Consider the following 26674-nt stretch of genomic DNA (forward strand, 5'->3'; position numbering starts at 1 on the left):
TACATGACTTAAGGTTCGGTTATAATAGCAATTGCAGTGGTGTTCTCTCCAGAATCGAGTCTATTCATAAAGTCTACCTTAAGTATGCAGTTTCAAAATAATAAGCATGCAGAACAGACAATCACGAGTTAAGTAATCCGACACGTAAACAAGTATGCCAATTAAACTACTTGATTCTTTCTAGAATGAGTCTAACCACAGAATTTACATCGAGCATGCAATTTCAAAAGAATCAAAATGAGTAAAACTCTGACCAGCCAATACTTCTTCAGATAAGCAAGTATGTAAAATAACTATTCTATCTCAGAAGTCTTATTTTATTTTGTTCATACAAACTTTTCGTGCGACTTTCCCCTACCTCGGGATGTCGTGCAGCTGCGTGCGTCTACGCGTGTAGATGATACGAGGCTCGGGCCACGAAGCCAGAGTGGGGGGTCCAATGCGAGGTCTGCAACAGTGCTACGTTAATTATTATGCTGAGAAATAGAAAAACAAGCCTGCCTATAGGAAAAAAAAGAGAGGCAGCAGGGGTGTGCCCCTGCTGGCCGAAATCAGAAAGACGACAAGGGGTGAGCCCTTGCCTGCAGACAACCGCGGGGTGACAGGGGCTGAGCCCTCTGTCGAAAATAATACTGAGGCGGCAGGGGGGTCAGCCCCTGCCAATCGCAAAGAAGCGGCAGGGGCTGAGCCCTTGCCGGCAAAATAAATGTGGTACCAGAATGCTAAAGTGGCAGGGCTGAGCCTCTGCCAGAATAATCAAGTGGCAGGGGCTCAGCAACAACCAAGTGGCAAGGGCTGAGCCCCTGCCAGAAACAGTTAGGTGGCAGGGGCTGAGCCCCTGCCTGCAATAAAAAGGAGGCAGGGGTTGGGCCCCTGCCGGCAAAAATGAATGTGGCAGGGGTTGAGCCCCTGCCAGAACAGCCCAAGTGGCAGGGCTGAGCCTCTGCCAAAACAATCGAGTGGCAGGGGCTGAGCCCCTACCGGCAACAGCCAAGTGGCAGGGGCTGAGCCCCTGCCAGAAACGATTAGGTGGCAGGGCCTCGAACCCCTGCACAGCGAATAAGAAATGGCAGGGTCTCGACCCCTGCCTGCCACAAAAAGAATGGTAAGGGCCTTGGCCCTTACTAGACGAGAATGGGGAAATGGCAGGGGCCCAACCCCTGCCTGTCGAAAAAATGGGGAATGGCAGGGGCCCCAGCCCCTGCCTGATGAATTAAGGGACGGCAGGGGCCTCGGCCCCTGCCAGAAACACCTACGAATGGCAGGGGTCTCGACCCTTGCCTGGCAAAAATCAGGGAGCCGCAGGGGGTGTCCGGCCCCCTGCGTGCCGAAGGTCAAGAGTAGCAGGGGGGGGTATTCCCTGCCCTCCCAGAGGCCAAGAGGCGGCAGGGGCAAGCCCCTGCCTGCCGGAAAATAGAAAACGGCAGGGGCATTGCCCCTGCTTACCGGAGATCGAGAGGCGGCAGGGGCTAACCCCTGCCAGAGAGAGAGAGTTCGGGACGGGGGTGACAGGGTGCAGCCGACCTCCTGTCGGATTCCCTATCACCCCTAGAGGTGAGGGAGTGTCGCAGGGCCATTGGTGCCCTGCCGGCACTCCGGCGCACCCCCAGAGGGAAAAGGGGACGACAGGGGCCTTGCAGGCCACCTGTCGGCCCTCCGATGAGTACCAGAGAGGCGGGAGGGCGCGGCAGGGGCCGTGCGCCGCCTGTCGGCCTCCCGGCAAGGTGACAGAGAGGGGGAGTGAGGAAGAGAAGAGAGAGCGGCATTCTTGGGAGTGGGTGGCCGGCGTCGGCGGCGTGCGCAGCAGGGAGGAGCTCGACGCAAATGGGGCGAGGGCTGCGAGAGGGAGGCGTGACTCCCCTCGCCCTCCAACCTCTCTCTTAAAGGCGCAGGGGGGCAACCGAATGGGGAAACCCTCGATGGGTTTCCCTAATTTGCCCGGAAGCGAAGGGGGAGAAGGGGGGGGGTTGCGGCGCCCGAAAGCTCGGGTTTTTAAAACCCTAATAAAAAAAAGGGGCCTGGGTCGGGTCCGGACCCGACCCGGCCTGGGTCCAAACAAAATTATTTTTTTTTTGAATTGGGTTTTACATTACCAGTTAAAGACCCTATGTTCCAAGTGGCTAACCTAATTTTATGGTCTTGAACTATCTTCTTTACTCCCACTCGTCCAACAAAGTGAGGGAACCCTTGCCTATTTGACACCACACCCGGGCGCCGGTGTGACGCATCGCTTCTGGGCGACGACCTAGCAACCCTTGCCCATTTATCACTGCCTCCGGGCCTATAGAGTACAACGCATCACTCAGTAGGGAACGCCCCAACGAAATTCTCATATTAGTTCATATTCATAGGGTGTGACTAAGTTTTTATGTTGGTTGTCACTGGCCTACCGCAACCCTCCTCCTTTATCCGGGCTTGGGACCGGCAGTGTATAACTAAACAGTTATAACCAGCTATGCGTAAATAAAAATTTTCCAATAAAAACCTTGCACAACCCATCCTATGTTCTTTTCTCCTATTCTAATCAAGAGAGAAAATCCATAACATTCTTAGAAGTTCGTAAAGGATGGAGTAGCTCCTTCTTCTTCTTTTTTCTCTCTCTCTCTTTCTCTCTTCCCCCTTTTTTTTGAGTTAAATAATGGGGCTCTAGGGGGTGACGCCCCCCCCCCCCCCCTTTCCAGCACCTTCTAAAGAGGGCTGGAGTGAGGACTTTCCATATGGGAGTCCTTCTCCACCCTTCTTTCTAATTTTTTTTAAAACTCTCCTTTGTTGACTTTCCTTTTTCTTTTTGTTAACTTTTGTTTTTTTTAACAACTCTACTCTTTCTAAGATTATTAATGGGCTCTTCTAGAGAACCTAATTAGTTAGCTACTTCTGAAATTCGGAATTAAATATTCAGAAACTTCTAGAGGGTGCCTTATCTCTCTAGGAGTCTTTTTAACTTTAAAATCCTTAAATTTAAACCTGTTTATTTAATTTCAAGTTTTATTTTCGTTGGATCTGGATTTGATCCATATCCAAAATCCATTTGGATTATAAGATGGATCCTATCCTAATTAATATGGGTCTTGGACCGAGTCCAGATCCATATTAACTTGGATCTTATGGATTGGATCTAGTCTGATCCAAATCTGGACCCGGCCCGTCGAAGCGGGCCTTTTTTGTAATGAGCCAACTGTAGCCCAAATTCGAAAAAGTAAAATATCGTTGAACGCAGAATTTCAAGGCGCATCTAACGGTATATAATTTGAAATTCGCCCGAATTTCACTTGAATTTAAAAGTTGCAAATAAAACTTTTTATCACCCTTTAATTTGCTCATTTAGGTCTTGTTGATGAGGCTTGGGCCAAGCCCAGATTCAATTATCACATTCCTAATATCGAAGGTTTATCAATTTTTTCTCAACACTTGGACAAATTTTCAGAAGTTCTAAATTTGATTAAGTATAAAATACACGATATTACAAGGTATCCCCAATATATTAGAAGGGATGTACTGTCTGATCTCCGGTGTGGAACGCCGGAGAAGGCAACAGATTGTACACAGGGCCTGAATCACCCAACTAAGTGGAGATCCTCCTATATGAGGCTCGATCCACACAAATAAGGGGAAGATTACCAGGATGAGATGGACGACAACCTCTCTAAGGCCTGGAAATGGAGAATGAACATATAGCAATTGGGGTTTCCGACTACTTACAGTCAATCGGCTAGGAGATAGCCGGTTAGAACTCTACACAGCAAATGGGGTGTTCGATCATCTTGTGCTCACTTCCATAGGGATGCTTGGCTTCTTGGGACGCTTCAGCGCCTCTATGGTGCATCTGAGCACAATAAGGAGCTCACCGACGGTCAGTCACACATCCGGTGAGCCATTGGGGTGAGAAGAGCCACATCCCACACCCGAGTCTTCTAATTGCGCAAATAGAGAAGGCAATTGGCAAGTCCACCAGAAAAACCATGTCCAAAAAACCTTCAACTTAACTCAGATGAGCTTAGTTGCAGAGAAGAGAGGAGAGGAGAGAGAAGAGACTTAGGAAAGAAGAAAATCTTTCTTTGCATGGGGTGCATGGAGGCTACAATAAGACACTTTATAATCAATCCCTAATACCGAAAATCCTCATTACACCCTTTTTCTAACATTAAGAGATTTAAAAGAGACTAAGAGTCAACAAAAGCAAAGTCAAACAAGCCAACACAAAAGACTAAAAGACTCATGTGGCTTTTTTGCTCAAGGCCAAAGTAGCTGAGCCATGCGCCTATTCCTCAAGGCTTGTGCAAGTCGAGCCTATGCGGTTAAGGGTGTGACATTCTCTAAGGGTCGTATCACTGGTCGCCTCATGAGTGGCTTATCAGATTCCTTTGCATAGCTGCAAATGCTTGTTTGTATAAATCCTCTTGTATTCCAGGTGACCGCTAGCTGTTGTTTTCTTAAGAAATTTGATTTTTTTATACTAAAAAAAACATAGTTAATATGAAATCCATTGTCTCTGAATGATTGAAATCTTTTTATATTGGTATAGTCATGTATCCCATGCTTCTATTCAGTTTGGAAACTGGCAGCCATAAACAAGTTTTCTTCTATAGAAAGATGCACCGAACCCTAGGTAGAGAGAGAGAGAGGGAGAGAGAGAGAGAGAGGGACGGCTGTACAGGAAGAGAGAACTTGATAAAATGTTATTAGGGCCTCTCTCTATGTTAAATAGAGAGAGGCTTAAAAGAATAATTACAACTAAGCCATTATGAAAAACAAAATTACAAATAGCATCTAATATAAAAAGACTTCACTTAAAACCACCTATTCTCAACACTCCCCCTCAAGCTCGAGCATAGATATCAATCATGCTCAGCTTATCACAACATTTTGAGAAATTTGGTCTAGCAAGAGGTTTTGTAAACATGTCTGCAACTTGGTCTTCCGACTTTAGATATTTGGTAGTGATGTGACCTGCTTGAACCATATCCCTTACATAGTGGCAATCAACCTCAATGTGCTTTGTTCTCTCATGAAATACAGGATTGTTCGCTATATATGTTGCAGCTTTGTTATCGCACATCATGGTCATGGGAGAGGAAACCTTCACTTGAAGATCATGAAGAACAGTACGAACCCACATCAATTCAGCAGTTGTTTGGGCCATAGCCCGATATTCTGATTCTGCACTCGACCTAGAAACCACATTTTGTTTCTTACTTCTCCAAGAAATCAAGTTGTCTCCCAAGAACACACAGAATTCTGTGGTAGATTTTCTATCCACTACAGATCCTGCATAGTCAGCATCAGAATAGGCCACTATCTCCAAAGTTCCACCTTTCCTGAACAATAACCCCTTTCCAGGAGAAGATTTTAGATATCTGGGAATCATAATAGCTGCATTCCAGTGTACCTCAGTTGGTTTGTCCATAAACTGGCTAACTTTGCTTACTGCTAAAGGAATATCCGGCCTGGTCACAGTTACATATAATAACTTCCCTACTAGGGAGCGATAGCTTTTGCTATCAACAAGTTTTGACCCTTCTTCAAACAACTGAACTTTATGGTCCATGGGAATATTTGCTGGTTTAGCTCCCAACATGCCTGTTTCCTTTAATAAGTCAAGAACATACTTTCGTTGAGACAACACCATCCCTTCACGGCTCCTAGCAACTTCTATGCCCAGAAAATACCTGAGTGGACCAAGATCTTTTGTAACAAAGTGTTTTTGAAGATGAGCCTTTGTGGCTTCAATAGCTTTCACATCATCTCCTGTAAGAATGATGTCATCCACATATACCACCATAACAACTATGCCTGAGCTAGTTTTCTTTATAAAAAGTGTATGATCTGCTGCTGATCGATTAAAGCCAAAGCTTGACATTACTTCAAACAACTTTTGAAACCATGCACGAGGACTTTGTTTCAAGCCATAAATCGCCTTTCGCAATCTACACACCTTCTGACACTCCCCCTCAACCTCGAATCCCGGAGGTTGTTGCATGAAAACAGTCTCAGATAAGTCCCCATATAGAAATGCATTTTTCACATCTAATTGGTACAGGCTCCACCCATGCTGAACAGCTACTGAGAGAACAAGACGAATGGTACCCATCCGTGCAACAGGAGAAAAAGTTTTAAAGAAATCAATACCATATGTCTGAGTATACCCTTTGGCTACTAATCTGGCCTTGTACCGTTCAATAGAACCATCAGATTTGTACTTTATGGTATATACCCATTTACATCCAACAATGTCAGCATCTGCTGGGGAATCAACTAGATCCCATGTATACTGAGATATTAAAGCATCCATTTCTTCTTGCATAGCCAGCTTCCAGCGATTATCAAGCTCTGCCTGCTGATAATTCAGAGGAATAGTTTCAGCAGATAAGGCTGAAATAAAAGATTTCATCTGATTTCCAATTCTGGCATCGGAGACAAAATGAGATATGGGATATAAGGTACATTGTCGTGTCCCCTTTCGTAGAGCAATAGGCATGTTATCATCATCATGAAGATCACTATTGTCAGTAGAACTTACTTCAGGGGAAGAAGAAGATAAAGGCACTTGCGGAGGTGGAGCTCTACGCACATATACCAATGGAGGATTATGAAATCTGGAAGAGGATGAAGTTTGGTTCGGTAATGAGGGCATGGATTCCAAAGGAAAAGGAGGTATAGGGAATGGAAAAGACTCAGCTGGATCAACCTGCAGTGGGGAACTGGTACTAGAGTAATATGGAGTGGATTCCAAGAAAGATACATCCACACTGACATACTCTCGGCGAGAAGTAGGATCATAACATCGATATCCCTTTTGATTTTTGGGATAACCTATAAATATGCATTTTGTAGTTTGAGCAACTAATTTTTCATGGTCAGGGCCAAGTTTGTGTACAAAACAAACACATCCAAATACTTTGGGCGAGAGGGAGAAGAGGGGGTATTGGGTTTTAGGATATGAATTGGAATTTGATCACCCACAGAAGACGAAGGCATGCGGTTGATCAGATAGCAAGCAGTTGTAATCGCATCACCCCAGTATAACGCAGGAACATTGGATTGAATCATAATGGTCCTGGCAACATCAAGCAGGTGCTGATGTTTTCGCTCAGCCACCCCATTTTGTTGAGATGAATAAGCACAAGAAGTTTGGGGTTGGATGCCATTATCTTGGTAAAATTGTAACAGACCTTTTGATTTAAACTCGAGAGCATTATCAGTGTGAACAATCTTGACAATAGATTCAAACTGAGTTTTTATTTCAAGAATTAAGGATTTAATAATACTTGGAACTTCAGATCGTTCATTTATTAAAAACACCCATGACAACTTAGAGAAATCATCAACAATAACTAGATAGTATCGACACTGAGTCCTAGTAGGAATCTTACTAGGACCCCATACATCTGCATAAAGAAGTTCAAAGACTTTATTACTAGACTGACTCTGACTCGAAGGGAACGAACTTCGATGATGCTTGCTCAGCTGACATGCTTCACACTGAAATGATGTGGTGGAAGGAATCTGAGGAAAGACCGAACGAAGCTTTGACATAGAAGGATGACCAAGACGACGATACCACTAAACAGGACTGAATGAATGTTCCACTGCAGCATGAACAGTACCCATTGGATGATGTAAGTAGTAAACTCCATTTTCTTCATAGCCTCCACCAATCTTCTTCCCCGTCAGCAAATCCTGAAAATGACAACCCATCGGATCAAATATTACTCTATAGTTTTGTTCTTTTATAAGGCAACTAACAGAGAGTAAACTTTGAGGAAATTTTGGAGCATGAAGAACATTTTGCAACTGTAATGAGGAGGATATAGAAATATTTCCCTGACCAACAACCGGGGAGGAGCTCCCATCGGCTAATGAGACTCCGAGCTAAGCATTAATATCCTTTAGATCTGAAAAAACAAGTGAATTTCCACACAAATGTCTGGATGCACCAGAGTCAATAATCCACTTATTGTCAGTCGGATGAAGATGATTTCCGGTTGAATAGGCAACACCAACTACAGGAGGGGTGGAACTCAAAGGACGAAGAGCTATCAGCTCATCATATTCAGCACGACTGAGGGTGATACTACTGTCACTTGCAGAGATATTTTCTTGTGCCTTTGTTGCCTCGAGAGTAGTAACATTTGCTTTAGGAGCATATGACTTTGATGAAGAGGAGGTTGGCCGACCATGCTTATCCCAGTAACGATCTTCTAAATGTCCAGATTTTCCACAAAATGTACATTGAAGCTTTCCTCTGCCGCCCATACCTCGTCCATGACCTCGTCCTCTGATGTTCTGAAGATTTTCACGCCCATAACCAGATGAGACAACTAGAGCAGATGACTGAGTCACAGACTAAGATTGTGGAAGAGGGATCGCAAGTCTACTCAGACGATTATATGTCGCAGCAAGAGTAGGTACATCTGAACCAGTCAACATTTGGACTTTTGCAACAAAGAATTCTGAAGATAAACCTGTAAGAAACCGAGCAACCATAGTTTGTTCTTGATGATCCTTTTGTTTCGAACAACAGAGGGGTCTGTGAGCATTAAGTCTTTCAAAGGCAACTTTTACGGAGGCATAGTATTGGTCCAAGGTTTGATCTCCCTGTTGTAAATTATATATTTCCTGTTCAACTTGCAGGATACGACTCACATTAGTCTCTTGTGAGTACGTATCTCGAAGATCGTCCCACATCTGTTTGGCTGTATTATAGTAAATTAAATCATCTGCAATATGGGGTTCAACACTATTCATAATCCATAACATAACTATGTCATTATCTTCATCCCAAGTAATATATTTTTCCACCTTTTCAGTGGGTCTGTCTTCCAACAAGACATGTTTTCTACGATGTCCAGATACCGACATCATAAATGTTCTGGACCACCTGGCATAGTTAGTTTCATTCAACCTTACAGACGAGCCGTACGAAAATGGATTGGCAAATGCCTTATATTCTCCAATATTTTCCAATTTGGAATCACATTTCGAAGTTTCAGCCATACTTTTGTTTCAGTAAACAAAAAAAATTAGACAAACTCCAATCAACACAGGGAAAAAACGTGTGTTACACTCACACATCAACCGATATGACAATCAACAGCTGTTCACACAAAAAAACACGACAATAAGGAATAGCAGCCCACAACAAGAGTACTTTCCCAACACAGCAGGGAATCTAGCCTGCAGTTTCCACGACAGTAGTGAACAGCAGCCCACACACATGAAAAAATATTTTTTTTTCAGCACGTCAGTGAATCACGACCAACATAACTCTGCATACGCAGAACCTGTTTTTCAGCACATCAGCGAATCACGACCAACATACCTCTGCATACGCAGAACCTAAATCATAACCGAGGCTGCTCCTCAGACATATATAGCTCGACAGTCAGTCATTTTCCAATCACGAGCAACACCACTACGAGTTGGATTGTTGTTTCTCCAAAAAACCAGGAAGTGACGACATGAAATCATGATACAAAAAAACCTAAGGGCTCAAATAGCAGGGTATCACGGTTGAAATAAAAGCGCTGATATCTTTCACGCATTCATGGCAGATCAGAAAGCAAAGAGATAAACACACAGGAGCTAACGTGGTTCAGTGCAAACTGCACCCATGTCCACGATATCAAGATCTCACGCCATGAAATCACGATACAGAAAAAAATAGGGCCCAAACATTAGCAGAATCACCAACAGCAACAGCAGAATCACCAGGGAATGAAATAACCAACAGCAGAATCACCACTAACCAACATTCATCAACACTAACCAACAGCAGAATCACGGCAGAAACTCACAACGAGAAAAAAAAAACTCGGCAACATGGAGTCACGGAAAAAAAAAACAAATACCAAGGAGCTACTACCAACAGCAAGCATCCACGACCAGCAGCACGCTCAGATCTGTCATCAGATCTTACAAAAAAGAATTAATCGCTGACCTGATTTGAAAAAAATATTTTCATTGGATCGTAGTTTGATCACGATCGATCACGCTCCTATGATCGACTGTGCTTTGATCACAATCGATCATGCTCCCACGATCGACAGAGCTCTGATACCATGTAGAAAGATGCACTGAACCCTAGGTAGAGAGAGAGAGAGGGAGAGAGAGAGAGAGAGGGAGAGAGAGAGAGGGACGGCTGCACAAGAAGAGAGAACTCGATAAAATGTTATTAGGGCCTCTCTCTATGTTAAATAGAGAGAGGCTTAAAAGAATAATTACAACTAAGCCATTATGAAAAACAAAATTACAAATAGCATCTAATATAAAAAGACTTCACTTAAAACCACCTATTCTCAACATCTTCTATATCAATCTCTTATTTTTCACTGCATTAGATGTTTATAAAATTTTAATTATGTAAGGACAACTTGTACTAATCAAACTGGAGATTCCTATGCTCTTTGCTAATTTTGCACCATATACATGTTCAATATATCCTCTTAGGGAAACATGAATAGTAGACATGATAAGGTTTCAATACATTGAATTGAAGATAACTTGGTTCTTGAAGTGTAACTTGGACAATGAGGACATTTTTGGAAAGGACATGATGTTGTATATTGAGGTCTATTGTTGTAACGACCCCAACTCATGCCCATTAAAAGTGGGGTTTTTTTAAAACACTGCAGAATATTCCCAGAAACACAGGGGCCTTTACAGTCGTAACCACACCAAAACCACAAGGGATCGTACACTACCATCTCTAAAATCAAAGCAACTTTTTTTCAAATAATGTCATAAGGTCTGAAGACTAAGAACATGAACAATAACGATATTAAAATAATGAGTCCCAAAAGTAGAGCCCCTCTGTTCCAACAGAACACTGTCCAACAGTCGTGCGTGCAACCCTCGTAATCTCTCTGAAGTAGAAAGTCTCATCACTGGGTCTCCGAGGCTGCGAAAAAACGCCAAAAACAAGGTGTCAGAATATGAAATTCTGCGTATGAATTTCTCTATCAATTCAAATAAGTAGAAAGCACCTAAATTAGATTCAAGCAATATTTTCTTGAAGAAATATACAACTATTTCATGCTTTAGTAAATCACTTATGCATTCTAAGAATAACAGTTATGAAATAGGAGATATCATATTCCAGAAAGCAACACATTTGCATGGTCTAATGTGAAACAGTAAAATGCATGGATTTAATGCACATGCATGGATATCTTATTAAGTTATTATCATGGTTTTCTTCTTGCATGTATGTCCCTATTAATGCACATCATTTTTGTTCCTCTTTTTATCATCATAACTCGCAGATACACAGAATGGGTACAAAATTCCCGAGTTTAAGTTTAATCTCCAGTTGTAATTTAACACACAATTTGTATTTTTTTACTGGGTTTCCTACTTGACCCTCGACCGACTTCAGGATTCAACACCTTCTATCGGAATATTAGAATTCAACATCTAATGTCGGGACATTAGGAAAATCAGCATCCACTAATGTCACTTTCTTGGTATATCAATAACAGTTGTGTCCTACACACCACCCCCAGGCAAAGTGGCAGAATCATCCTAAAACTGTGGTCGGAAGGTGAACCACCTAATTGGGTTCAGGGGCACAAACGCACACGAAGTTGTATCCTCACAGTATCCCCAAAACCGTAATTCAGGAATCCCTCACAGAAGCATAGACATCCAGGAAAACATTAATTACATTGTTTTAATGTTTATCTTTTCATCATGATTTATTTCATTTCCTTGTTTTGCAATTCAACATGCAAGAACTAAACATTTGTTTCTTAAGTCAACCTACAAAAGCTCATCACAGTACCATGGCCTGCTTCCCTATGCAACAGTGTAATTTGTCATAAGCCATTAAGTCGATATGTATTTTTGATGCATATGAACAATTAAATAAGGAGCAACTATGTTCAAGGCTCTTACAGCCTACGATGATCCACTTTTAATCATCGAATGCATTCAAGCACAAAAGTCATAACAAGGATATTACATATGTTGTCCTTTCAAGAGTTATCTCAATTCACCATGCAAACACGCATACCAATATGCATATGAGAAAGTATACCACTCTGCATGTATTTGCTATATGACTGTAATGGCATTTAAAGGCTTCAAATAGTCAATCCTTCATAAGTATGTACATTAAAATTTCAGCATAAGCATAACACAAGCAACTATGTAAATAATTCTGCCCTCATGTGTAATTCTGCACTTATGTGAAATTCTGCATTCATGTGCAATTCTATATTCATGTGAAATTCTGCATTCATATGCAAACTTTGTATTTACGTGAAAATCTGCATTTATATACAAATTCTGTATCCAAGTGCAATTTCTGTGTGCACGTGAACATTCTGCATTCAAGTGAAACTCTGCATTCATGTGCAAATTTTGTATTCATGTGAAATTCTGCAGTTAAGTGAAATTCTACATTCATGTGAAATTCTGCATTCATATGCAAATTCTGCATTCATATGTAAACTTTGTATTTATGTGAAAATCTGCATTCATATGCAAATTTTGCATTCATATGCAAACTTTGTATTTATGTGAACATACTTTTCTTTTGTTTGATAGGAAGCTGGCCTCAACCGACAATCGGTTGGAGTTCTGCTCCCTATATATATATATACCCATTATCCTATTTTCTTTACAAGGACAGCTGTCCAGCCTTGCACTGGACAGTTGTCTGGGACTAGACAGCAGACTGTCCTGTCCCAGTCGACTGTCCAGGCTGGGACTGGATGGTCGTCCGTTCTGTCCATCTCTAAATACATAATTGTTTTAAACAAAAGATTAGGATTGCAGTCGATAATTCCTCGCTACAAACCTGTACAGATCTGTCCACCTCTGCAGTGGACAGATCTGTCTAGACCTGTCGGCAGGTGCACTAGGACAGACCTGTCCTGTCTGTTTGGGAAAACGAATCTGACAGTCCAAGTCTGTCAAGATCTGTTCGGACTTGACAGTGGGTACATTGGGACAAGTTTGTTCTGTCTGTCTCATTAGTCCAGTCTGTCCCATACCACAGGACCCACCCGAATCAAATATGAGTTTTTTTTTTCAGCATATAGTATTCCTTCAGGTCTGACCAGATTTTTCCACCTTCACAGTGGACAGATCTGTCCAAAATGGACAGCAAAAATAGGGGTTTCGATCAGTCATATCTGTCCATAATTGGGACGGACCAGATCGGTCTAGATATGGCCGATGATTCGCTAAACAGACTTTTCCTGGTACAAGTATCTTTGTGTTATGTATTTGCATACATGTACTCCAATTTTATGACGCAAAAGCATAAATCTTTCGTGTATCCATATGCGCATGGGTCAAAAATCCGAAATCACGCATGATAACTTACGAAAATCAGGGTATAAATCTGAAATAAACTAGACCTTTATACATATGCTGTTTTTCACATTTTGCAAATGAAAAACATATCAGATTTGTGATCCTCTCGAAGAAATACCACCTAAATCGAGTTTAGGTCTTCTCTTCCTAGATGAAAAATGAAAGAGAGAACCCGTACCTCTTTTCAAGATTTGGAGAGAACCCAAATGGTTTCGCTTTCACGGAGGGGAAGAGGTCTTCTTCCTCTTCTTCTCACGTTTTTCCTTTCTCTCTCTCTCTCTCACGCCCCCTCTCTCTTTTTGTTCTTTCTTTTTAAAATATGAGAGGCCATAGAGGTGACGCCCCTCTAGGGTTTTTCTCTTTAGGGGTTGGAGATAGAGTTTCCACTCTATCTTCACCTTTTTCCACTTTTCCTATTTTCACTCTAACTTCCGTTTGGTAACTTTTCAAACTTCAAATCTTTTTCCTTCTCTTTTACCATGTCTTACCTTTTTCTCTCCTTACTTTAAGGTCAAGGTAGATTCTTCTAAATATTAGCCCTAAGGTAAGTTTTGAAATTCAGAATTAATATTTATTAATTATTTATTAATAAGTAATTATCCAGAAGCTTCCAGAGGTTGCCTTATCCCTTTGGGAGTCTTTCAACTTTAAATTTACTTTGTTTTTAACCTGTACTTCGAGATCCAAATCCATATCCAAAAGTCATTTGGATCCTGGACTGGATCAATTCCTAATTAACATGGATCTTGGACTGGATCAATTCCTAATTAACATGGATCTTGGACTGAGTCCAGATCCATATTAATTTGAATCACATAGATTTAGATCCAATCCAATCCAAATTCGGACTCGGCCCGTCGAGGCGGCCCTTTTCTGAAAAAAAAAAGAATTTTGGGCCAACCGTAGCTTGGATTGGGAAAAATAAAATATCGTTGGATTCGGGATTTTGAGGCGCATCCAACGACATATATTTCGAATCCCGTTTCCGAAATTCACCTGATTTTAACCCGAATTTCGCTCAAAATTCGCTTGAATCTAAAGTCGACAATAAAACTCCTTAGTACCTTTTTGTTGGCTCATATCGACCTTGTCGATTGGATCTAGCCCAAGCCCAGACTCCATTATCCCTTTCCTAATATGGGATGTCCATTGATTTTCTCCTATACTTAACCAAATTTTCCAGAAATTTTAAATTGACTAAGTATGAAAATGCATGACTTTACAATTGTGTCATGCTAGAGTTGCATGATAAGTTTGTGCTTTTATATGCATGTAAGATCTTTCCCCCATATTTACTTTGATGCATTGATCTATGATGTCATTCTTGTCATTTGATGATGATTTAGGAAATCTGTAATGCAAAGAATATCTACTTTAGAAGATTTCTTTATGTGCAGTATTCTAATGATTTTAGTGCAGGTTAAGGGAAGAGCCTGCCGCATATGGAAAGTTGGGTTTAGCAAACCTGTTGGAGCTTAGGGAAGAGTGTCTGAGAGAGTTCCGGTTCTCAGACGCATATCACACCATCAAACAGAGGTGGGTAACATCAAACTAGAGAGATGAGATATTTATTTTATCTGGTTGTTTCTGGTAATCATACATATTTTCTTTCTGTTCTCTTTATATATATATATATATATATATATATATATATATATATATATATATATATATATATATATATATTCAAAAAGTTGCACTAAGTGTTAATTGATTTTGTTAGACTTTCTTGGTAAAGAATCATCATATACTTTGTGGTGATTTTGATGTTTAAGCATTGATTTTATTTTTCTTATATGGTTTGCAATAAGGGAATCTCTATAGCTATTCTTATTTTGTTTTTACCGTTTTATATAATACAGGGAGAATGAAGCATCGCTGGCAGTTTTATGTGACCTTCTGGTGGAACTTGATTCTATGGATGAGGTATGTTTAAACAACTTGCTTCTTATATATATATATATATATATATATATATATACCTGTGTGTATGATGTTAATTTTCCAAGCAACCAATTGCTAATGTATCAAACTTCTAGCCATATGGGTTTCTCTTGAAAAACGCTATGCATGGAGACTGTAAAAAGGAAAAATTGATTTTGGTCTATTGAGATTTTATTGAAGCCATGAATTTCCTCAAGTACATCCACCTAGTAAGAATGTTGATTGATTAATGTTAGCGGTTATTATATATACTGAAACTTGGCATTTCTATTGATTGGTATCCCTTTTAGAGGCAACTATTTGTTCACAGAAATGGCCAAAAAATGTTGAAGATAGCTTAGCAACAATATCCTCATGATTGTCATCACTGATAAATGAATTTTGATGTCGAGTTCTTGAATGTTCAATGGATGCTGGTGTCATGTTTTTTTATGAGGAATGTATGCATGTGCATAAAATTCATACCCAAGCATGCATATGTGTGTTTTGTTTTGGTGGTCTACAGCCAAAAGAGGATCTTTATGACTTTCGGTTGGTTTGAATCCTTAGCTGTTCTTATGAGTCCCCTTTGCAATCCTTAGGAGACTAGATTGCTTGCTCTTATCGAAGGGGTCCTTGCTGCCAATATCTTTGATTGGGGAGCTCGTGCGTGTGTGGATCTCTATCATAAAGGAACGATTATTGAAATATACCGTATGAGTCGCAACAAGATGCAACAGCCTTGGCAGGTGAGTTGCTCCTTTTTTCAGTAATGAAGGTTATTGGATGTCGACTTTGTGGCTAACCTACTTGAAATGGTAGATGATCTTTTTGCATCAAGTTTTTTCCTAGAAAGTGTGTTCACTTTTCATATCAACTCTAATCATGTACTATTATTTCAGGTTGATGATTTTGATCTGTTCAATAAAAGAATGCTAGGATCTGGTGAGAAGAAGCCTCCACCACACAAAAGAGCTCTGCTCTTTGTGGACAATTCAGGTGCAGACATAGTCCTAGGGATGCTTCCATTGGCACGAGAATTGCTACGGCGTGGAACTGAGGTATGCCATATAATAGGCCAAGTGTAAGTTTAATCTCATACATTTCCATTTCTTTTTGTAGTAATAGTATCATTTCTTGAATGGGCTAAATAGAGAGGCAAACAAAAGGCAAAACTAGTAGAGGGTGCAACTTAATATGTTTTTGTTAAAATATAATGTATGGATATATATATATATATATATATATATTTATTTATTTATTTATATGTATATCAGGAGTATTTTGGTCTTTTCACACAATGTAATAAATACAGCCTAATAGGGGCTGTATAGTCTCTTTTGTTCTTTTTATTTTTTCTATTTTTTATGTTTCAGTCAACATGACTGTTGGACTGCCTCCCTTCATGTCTTGTATGGCTTTATAAATAGAGCCCTCTTCTTTGTATTATGTTATGCTTTTCACAAGCATAAGTGTGACTTATAAAATTATATCCTTTAGATTGTGACTCTGATGAGATTTGTGATATTGTGTGAATCTCCTTAGTGAGATTGTATTTAACCCAATAGTGGTCTTTTGTGTATTTGCAATTCCTTGTATCCCTTAGTGGCATTCTCTTGTGTTTGATATTCATTTCATTTCATTGAGCCTAGGGCTCTTGTATTTTGAAATACATCTTGAGTGTGCTTTCTTTGTGGTGGTGATCTTTAAGCCTTCATCTTTATCTTCAAGTCATCTCCTTCACCGTGATTATTATCATGGGTGAGAGAGAATCCTCTTTTGTCATCTCCTATAATCTCAACGAAAGCAACTACTTGATTTGGGCTACCACCATGGAAAACCACATCAAAGGGAAAAAGTTATGGGGTCTTGTTAGTGAAACCACTAATAAACCCCAACTAAAGCTAACAAGAAAATAAGAAGACCAAATCAAAGCTCTTTTTGAAGAAGAAAAGGAGAAAGCTATGCAAGAATATCAAGGAAAAATAGAGGATTGTGAGGCTAACAATGCTTAAATACTCTCATGGTTTATGAATACCATGGAGTTCAAGATCGTTATCAATACCCATCAAATTAAGAAAAGCATGTGATGCATGGGTATTCTTAAAGCGCATGTTCATTTAAAAGAACATGACTAGACTATATTATCTCCAAGATAAAGTGTGTACTACCAAGCAAGTAAATAAAAGTGTAAGGAATTTTTACAGTCTTTTATTCCCTATTTGGGATGAATTAATTGTTCTAGAACCTAAATGGGAAGAATCAATAATTAAAATGAGGCAAAAACAAGTAGAGGGAGAATCTTTTTTCTTTCTTATATAGCCTTAGACCGAAATTTGAGCAAGTTCGGTCATCTCTTCTTCATAGAACTTCCGCTCCTATAAGTGATGCTCTTGCCCAAGTGTAACGCCCCAAAATTTAGATTCAACAATAATGTGAGTAGGATAACTTTTGTTTCGATATTAGCTAGCCATGCGGGTACGCACAAGGCACGACGCGTAGAAACAACTGAGACTAATCCGGGGGTTTATTATGCCATGTATTTTCGATATCCGGGTTAGCTAGTTGAGTTCGCTCTTAAGGGGACGACCAATGACCAAGAGAGAATTTCCCAAAAGCCATTCGTTTAAAGGATGCATCCAACTTCTGCAGAAGTCTATGGGATCTACCACCTAGGATAATTTTTGATAGTCCCGTCCCCTAACTTCGATGATTGGGGACACCGAGTCATTTGCCCGAAGGGTGGTTGTTAACAACCTGTCCATCGGAGTTTTGTACCAATCCATCCTCTCCCTTAATGAAAACAATGCGTTGAATGGGTGCGTGAAGTGTTATTTAACTGAAGACCCATTCTATATACTCTGATCTTTCAACTCACTCGAGCATTCTGCCTGTAAAGGCGAAACATCAACAACGTGTCATTGCACGTTCGAGGTAACCACAGACCTCTCATCCTACTCACCGTAGTACGCAACGTACCTTTCTAAAAGTACAACCACGATGAGAGGGATATGAGTTTCTCAAAAAAAAACCTCAGCTTTAATGTGTTGTGAAATAAATGATGTAATCATTTTAATTTATATTTAACATGCTCTGGTCTTTCGACCAACTCGAGCATCTTGCCTGTGAAGGCAAAATATCAACAACGTGCCACTGCACATTCGAGGTAACCACAGACCTCTCATTCTACTCACCGCAGTACGCAACATACCTGTCTAAAAGTACAACTACGATGAGAGGGGTATGGGTTTTTCGAGGACAACCCAACACAGAGTTCACAGCAACATGATCTGCAACAAATAAGTCTGACATGCTAAAACTTTGCAAAACAAATAACATCATACATGTTCTAGGATCGCCACAGATCCGAAATATCTCTCACAAGTGCATCGACTCAGGGTGGGGCCATATGCTAGAATTCTTCATCATGGCCTTGCACAACTGCGTGCTTGAGAAGTCAAGGCTCCGTATGGAAAACTCTCTTTTGGAGACTAAAGCACCTGTATGTAACTTTGCGTCTTTCTTGAAAAGTGTGAAGTTGGTAGGTGTCCCTACGAGGCTTGTATGGGAGGAGTCGCAATAAGCAAGCCTACGCCCATGGTAGGGCGGCAAGGAAAGAGGCAAAAATTAACAGTATAAAAGCAAAGTCGGCAAGAAAAAATGGTAAAGACAGGAAAGTAAAGACAAGTAAAAACAAGAATGTAGAGATATGAACTAAATGCGAAAAGAGTCTGTGCACATCAAGTGCGGCGGCAACAGAAAGCAGTAAAGACAGAAAAGTAAATACGAAAAGAAAAGCCTAGGCACATCAAGCACGGCGGCAATATAAAGCAGTAAGGATAGAAAAGTAAAAACGAAAAGAAAAGCCTGGGCACATCAAGCATGGCAACAACAGAAAGTAGTAATGACAGAAAAGTAAAGACGAAAAGAAAAGTATGGGCACATCAAGCGCAGCGGCAACAAAAAACAGTAATGACAGAAAAGTAAAAACGAAACGAAAAGTCAAGGCACATCAAGCGCGGCAACAACAAAAAACAGTAAAGGCAAAAAAGTAAAAAGGACAAGGATCGCGAAACCGCGTCCTTGAGTTAAAGGCGTACGTATATACATATGCGTATACATATATATTGTCCTTGGTCCTTTCTTTTTCATTTTTAGTCTTTAATTTTAATTGCTTTAATTTTTAATTCGTCCATTGTCCTTTGTACAACTTTTCCCTACATTGGAGAGTTGTGGTGCTGAGTTCGTCTTCGAGTGTAAATAATGATGGTTTCAAGCTGCGGGGCACGAGAGGGATCCGTTGCGCAAGCTGCGAAAGTACATGTTAGTATGTTAAACAATGGAAAGAAAAAAAAAAAGAAGGGGCAGGGGCGCAGCCTCTGCCCGCTGTCCAACCTGCAAAAGAAACAGGGGCAAGGGGTTGTAAGATTTAGAGAATTCACCAGAAAGTATTCATGATAAGGGAAAAATGATGCTGAGGAAGATGAGGTTGTTGCACAATCAGGCGTCATCAGACCAACAACATGGGTTCTATTCATTTAACAATATAAAGAGGGTTACAAAATATAAGGGGTCGATTCTACCCCTAATAAAGTACAAAAAATTACAACTGTAACACATACTAAAAGACGCCATATGGATCTAGATCTGGACTAAACAAATCCAGTCTCATCCAATCTCCTTTTCTTTCACCCTCCCTCAAGTTGTACATGGTTTTAAACCATGGCCAACTTGCCTTTTAAAGCCCAAAATTTGTCCTTCGTGAGACCCTTGGTGAACATATTCGCCACTTGCTCTTCTGTATAGACAAAGAGAGGTTCTATTTCCTTGTCTTCAACTTTCTGTTTGATAAAATGTTGATCAATCTAAATATGTTTTGTTCGTCTATGACAAATCATGGTTGAGACCACAAAATGGTGATGTTTTTACCCTCACAATATGTTGACCCCTCTCATCGTGGTTGTACTTTTAAACAGGTATGTTACGTACTGCGATGAGTAGGATGAGCGGTGTGTGGTTGTCTCGAACGTGCACTGGCACGTATGAATCACCTAATGGTGGCGGTTTCGCCTTTACAGGCAAGATGCTCGATTGGGTCTAGCAGACCAGAGCATGTAGAATGGGGCGGCGGTTAAGAAACCCCCGTCGTGTCCATTCGACCCGCTGACTTCTGCCAAAAGAGAGTACGGGATGGTACAAAACTCTGATGGGCAGGTCATTAATGGCTATTTCGGGCAAAATACTCTACTTCCCTAGTCATTAGAGTTAGGGGAAATAAACTACAAAAGATAGCTTTCAGGCCACTTCTGTAGAAGTTTGGATGCATCCACTGGCCACCTATGCCTTTGGAGATTTACTCTCTTGGTCACTGGTCGTCTCCTTAGGAGCAGACTCAGTCAGTCATCCGGGTTATTTAAAACACAATAAACCCCCAGACTGGTCTCAGTTGTTTCTATGTTTCGTGCTTTATGCGTACCCACCTGGCCAACTAATATCGAAACATAAGTTGACCTATTCACATTATTTGAGATGTGCGTGTTGTGACATGACTTGCTTGTTTACTCAATAGTTCAGTATACTACTCGTTGAATTATGCACGTTTGTTGTAGCGTTACACTAGTTCTTTGCTAGTAATAACTAGCTGCTTGTACTAGTTAAATGCTTATGATAATAGCATTTTACTAGTTGCAAGATGATGCATGTGACTTGCTTTACTACTTGGTTAAACTATTTGTGTTTGTTGTAATGTAGCACTTGATGACTTGAGTCTCTTATGACCAATGTGACTACTTACAGCTCGTAATCTACGAACTGTTCACATCTTATGGCTAATGCAATTGCTTGATTATACAATTGCTTATAGTTTGTAATTTGCACACTGCCTATACCTTGTGATTGGTAGAATTGTTTGCAATGTAATGGCTTACAACTCGTAATCTACGAACTGTTTACAACTAGGACTAATGTAGTTGCTTGTCTTATGAGTTGCTTACAGTTTGTGATTAATATAACTGTTGTCGTGTGATTGCCTACCGCGTATAGCTTATAAATTGTTTGTGGTGCAATTGTTTATAGTTTGTGCTTTACGAACTGCCTACGTCTTGTAATTAATAGAACTGCTTGTTGTGTTATTGCTTGCACCTTATGATTAATGTATTTGTTTGTCGTGAAATTGTGTGTCTTATGTGGAATAAACTTTTACCCTGTGATAGTAGATAACTCACTTGATTTTATAGTAAATTGCTCACATTGAAAACCTTTATTTATTTGTATACTCAATTGTTCATGTTAGAAATACTTATTCATTTGTATAGTCTATTACACATGCTTGATATAACTCATCTCTTGTTCTAAATTGTTTATTTCAGTTCTATATTGTCTCAATTATGCACCTACCAGTTTTTCGTGAAACTGATCTATTTTATGGGCATGTGATTTTTTTGACTGCGATGGCACGATGGCGTGATGAGATCAAGATGAGACTCTTTCCCTAACGATTCGCTCTTGAGGATATTTTGGTAAATTTGGTATAAAGTTTCTTTAAAAATCTCTCTTTTGATTAAACTAAATTATTAAAACTATGTTATGAAAACTCCATTTTCTTTTTTTATTTCAATAAATATATTAAGTTGCAAATCTATTTGTGAGAGAAAGTTTGCGCTGTAATGTGCCCAAGATCCAGGGACTTGCTAATTCAAACATGATTTTTCGCTGAGCCTCTATTTCAAACTCTGATAAATGATCGATTTTAAAGCTTTCAACCTTTTCATAAAAAGTTTCAAGTCCTGGATTTTTGGGGTGTTACATCAATAAAGAATTTCTTTATTTATTTGTATTTTTAAATATTTTTTTATAATTTTTTTAAAGTTTTCAAAAAAAATTTGAGGCTTACTCTTTACGCCTCGAGGCTTAGGCATCGCCTCGGTTTTTGGTGGAGCACCTCACTATGCCTCAACGCTTTTCACAACACTGATCCGAAGCTTTAACATTATATTATAAGGATTTAAAACTTCTGGTATGGATCCAAATAAATTACCATGGATCCAAAAATAAAATTTTAATTGGACATTAACGCTTCCAATGTAAAATCTACATTAAAACATCGAAATTTCTGATGTCCAAGATCCAAATAAAGTAATGTGGATCGAAACATCCAGTAGACTATTACGGATCCAAATACAATGCTATGGATTCAATATAAGATTTTTTCCATTCAAGATCCATTTTAAAATTCGCGGATCCACATAACATGAGATTCAATACAACACTTTGGATCCAATATCAAATCCAACCATGACATCGAGGATCCGATATCAAGGATCTGAACCATTAACTGAAATCTACTATTATATATCCAATTAAGATGTTCGGGATCCAATATCGAAGATTTGAATAGGATATTAGGGGTCTAATGTCGAAGATCCGAACAGGATATCCAGGATCAAAATGGAAATTAACAATAAAAGCAATAAGAACATTCTCGTACAAATTTTTTGACCACAAAATTCAAGTCCATTTAGCCGATAAAATTTACGGTTGTTACATGAGTATCATCACCTGAAACAATTATATTATCAACATATAACAAAAGTAAAACACTATTCCTTGTAGTAATGGAGAAAAACATGGCTAGGTCATGGTAACCTTGTGTGAATCCAAGTTTGGATCTCAAGACTTATATATATCTTGCTAACTAGAAATTTGTGGAAAATTTCTATTATTCACTTTCTATATATGTGGTACATATGTATGTATATTACAGTTAGACTACAGTAAACATCAAGTATATGAATACATCATAGCCTTATAATAGGAGTATATAACATGAGTTGTATATAGTGTGAATGTTATACTATTAAGGCTATGATAGATATGCAATCATGCACACCTATATTAGATTCTTCTGGGATTGAGATTTCCAGGAAGAGTCGGCAGGGCATTTGTCAAAAATCCAATGCCAAGTTGCATATCTTTTTAACACACGTGCAATAAAAAAATCAGCTATCCTGGTAAGATAGCTGATCTTGCATTCATTATCGATATCACAAAAGAAACATGATTTTTGAAAATGTTCAGGTGATACATGAAACATCATATACATCAAGTCTTTTAGTAGGGAAATGTGGATATGATTATTCTCCTCTTTTTTTTGTTAAAAATGTCTTAGCTTGATCTTGGGATTTTAATGTTTTGAGATTGTGCACTGGCACTAATTAGTTTACTCCTACTCTTATGCAGGTTGTGCTAGTTGCAAATTCTTTGCCTGCACTAAATGATGTTACTGCTAATGAAATACCTGAAATTGTAGCAGAGGCTGCTAAGGTTAGGTATTTGTTCTTGAATTTACGTATTTGGCCAAAATATGTCATATATATCATATTTCTTCATCTATATTCTATGACCAATTAAATTGTCTTTACCTTATTAGTGTGTGATTTTTATCCTTTATTTGCAATTTAATATCAAATGCCTGATTCGTTTCTGATTCCTCCTCAACCTGTACAGCATTGTGATATCCTTCGCAAATCAGCTGAATCTGGAGGACTTCTAGTAGATGCAATGACAAAGGTTGATGATGCATCTGGGCAAAATTTATCTTCAGTACCATCACTCATGGTTGTTGAAAATGGTTGTGGGAGTCCATGCATTGATTTCAGACAAGTCAGTTCAGAACTTGCTTCTGTTGCAAAAGATGCAGACCTGGTAAGAAATTTGTGTTTCTAGATCCTTTGAAGGATAGGTTTATTTTACCTTTTTCTGTTTTTTTTTTCTTCTTATCCTATTCTCCACCCTTTATTAGTTGTACATGTTGCAGAATGTTCTATGGTGTGTAAGAATTGATTTCTTTTTTATATGATAGCACTTAGGCATCTGTGAAATTGATGGATCGTGTAGACCTTGCTCAATTAAGCTTTAGAAGGCAGAACCATACACTATTCAAGTGGGGCCATTGATGATATGAAATCTGGTGGTGAAACAAAGAGGGCTGGCTGTACACATTGACAACATTGAAGAGTAGCAAGTTCAGTAGAATCATATGGGGGCAGAGATCTAGGGATTTGTGGCTCAAAGAGGGTGGCCAAAGCAAGGTTTTTTCGATGGCTTCATGTCAGCGGGAAGAAGGGTTAGGCTGATGGCCTCCAATTTTCTAAGAGGTTCCTAATGTACTTCTCAAAAAAAAAAAACTCTCACCTTCACGTTGATTGTAGAGATTCAGTACTTAGAAAGAGGCTTTAAAGGATAATTCTTGGTGAAATCATGTTGCCTTTTCTTCAATCCTGTAAAATCTTTCACATGGATTTTTCTTCAAAGTCTCTCTTAGATAATACTCAAAACAAATGCTCTTCCTTGGTGTGTAACCATATCATTTCTTCAGGTAATTGATCAGTTTCACACCTGTGTATGACGTGCTTGAATTTCTTTTATTTAGTTTCAAATTCTTGGAAGTATCTTGATGATCATTGGGGCTAGAAATGAATGCTCAGTCAGTCCAAGATCCCTGACCACCTAGACGCCATGCATTTTTATGTGATGGGAGATTAGCAAAGTACTTTAAATACCTTGCTGAACAATAATTTAACTTATGGGTGTGAAATTTTTTATTGTTCTAGACTGCTTTATGACTGGCATCATTCATTGGTGGATTTGAGCTTTCCTTGAGTTCAACAAAATTTGCTTTATCTCCATTTCAAAGAATTTTTTTTTGTAGTTGGCTTTTGTTCTGTGCAACTGAGTTTTGTTCGCTTTTCACATTTGTCATCGAGTCTTTATGAGCAGTGAAATTGCAATGTGACGAGATGTGTCATGGTGCAGATAATCTTGGAGGGTATGGGTCGTGCCCTGCATACCAACTTCAATGCACATTTCAAGTGTGATACTCTGAAAGTAAGAACGCAACCATTTCATTTTCCTTTCTAAACATTCACATCCACCATGATTTTTAGTTTTCAATGTTCATTAGTAAGTTAACTGATACATACTAAAATCATCCTTTCTATCAGCTTGCAATGCTGAAGAATCAGAGATTAGCTCAGCGTCTTGTAAATGGAAACATATATGACTGTGTCTGCCGATACGAACCTGCTGCTTGAGAAGAGCTCCTGCACAACCTTAAAGGATCCTTCCACGTTAGATTTATTATGTATATGATGAGTTTTTCCTCAAGCTATCAGTGATTCTCTTCAGCAAAACTGTTTTTCCACAGCCAGATAGCATATATACGATCATTCTTCCTGAATCAGGTCGGAGAACAGAGAATACATCATGCCCAATAATAAGCAAAGATGATTTAGTTTGTTTGATACGCTCATGTTTTTTATCAAATGACAAGTTCATTAATGTAAATGAACAATGTAAGACTGTTCTAAACTTGAGAAACATACATGAAAAGAGTCATATTCTGCTTTGTTATCTTGTCATTAAGGTGTGTGAGAAGCAAAGGTGGGATCTGGCATGGGACCTGCATGAGATCCATGGTTTTGCAAATAATGATCTCAAATCCTCAGTTTTTGAGATGCTGAAAAGGGCCTTAAATAGACAGATCTCTGGCCATGGAAGGAGCGGGAGGAACAGAGATCCATGCAGTACAGATCTTAGATCTCACATGACCTCGGATATGCGATCCAAGGCAATCAAATTCACCCTAAGTGATTAGATCAATGTTTTTCCAATCCATAAGTTTAAGCCAGTTCCGACCTCCGGATCTCACCTAGAGATCCATGGTATCCAAACACCAAACCTGTTTGGATTTGACCCATCCTGGCTCATCAAAAGCGGAACGAGATCGGTGGGGTTGGTGCAACACCCCAAAATTTTAACTTGTGATTTCAAAAAAATATTGATAAAAAACCTTTTAAAGAACAGGATTTTGATTTTTAAAATCGACAACAGAAGTAATTTAAAAAGGAGCACAAGTTGACAAATTTTGAGTACGTTAGTTTTAAAACCATCATCATCCATAAAACAGTTACTCAAAGAAAGTGAGGAACAAAATCATAGATTATTAATAGAATTTACAGTTTATTAAATTATAGATTTCAAAAAAAAATTTAATCATTGTTCTTACAATCTATAAATCTAAAGAAAACTCAAAACACAAAGCCAAGACGCCAACAGAAAGAAAAAAATCTCGAGCCAAGTTGTATCGCGTCATCAATCGTCTATAAGGTCCTACTCGTCACCTGCTCATAAATGCTCAGTCTCGTAACAAATTGGTAGGTGCACGAATAGACAATGTAAAATAAATAAAATAAGATATGATATAATAAGCAATTTATTTCATTGACAGTAGTAATTAAAATACGAGAAAGTAAATCTATTCTAAAATAAGCAACATATGCAAAGAACTACTGTACTGAAATAGATATTCTTCATTAGATATAAGTAACATCATAAGCATTATAAATCTCATTAATCTACAACTATTGTGAAC

General features: G+C 39.3%; 1 protein-coding gene across 2 annotated transcripts in view; it reads left to right on the plus strand.

The window, feature by feature from the left end:
* The window catches only part of LOC149832229 (pantothenate kinase 2-like), a 132761-nt gene extending 107108 nt beyond the window's left edge, over positions 1–25653 (plus strand). Inside the window, exons 15-22 of one of the 2 annotated variants that reach the window (XR_016433328.1) lie at positions 14740–14856; positions 15183–15246; positions 15846–15992; positions 16146–16304; positions 23482–23565; positions 23749–23946; positions 24104–25128; positions 25245–25653. Coding sequence is in view for 1 of the 2 variants with exons in the window: in XM_090014389.1 (XP_089870515.1) it covers positions 14740–14856; positions 15183–15246; positions 15846–15992; positions 16146–16304; positions 23482–23565; positions 23749–23946; positions 25057–25128; positions 25245–25334 (931 nt within the window). In the remaining variant the exon portion in view is untranslated. The remainder of the gene's footprint in view (positions 1–14739; positions 14857–15182; positions 15247–15845; positions 15993–16145; positions 16305–23481; positions 23566–23748; positions 23947–24103; positions 25129–25244) is intronic. The other variant, XM_090014389.1, reaches the window with a different exon arrangement.
* The last annotated feature ends 1021 nt before the right edge of the window (positions 25654–26674 follow it).

This window comes from Nuphar pumila, chromosome 7 (genome assembly GCF_984573655.1).
Source record: "Nuphar pumila chromosome 7, dmNupPumi1.hap1.1, whole genome shotgun sequence".
In the NCBI taxonomy this organism is placed as follows: domain Eukaryota; kingdom Viridiplantae; phylum Streptophyta; class Magnoliopsida; order Nymphaeales; family Nymphaeaceae; genus Nuphar; species Nuphar pumila.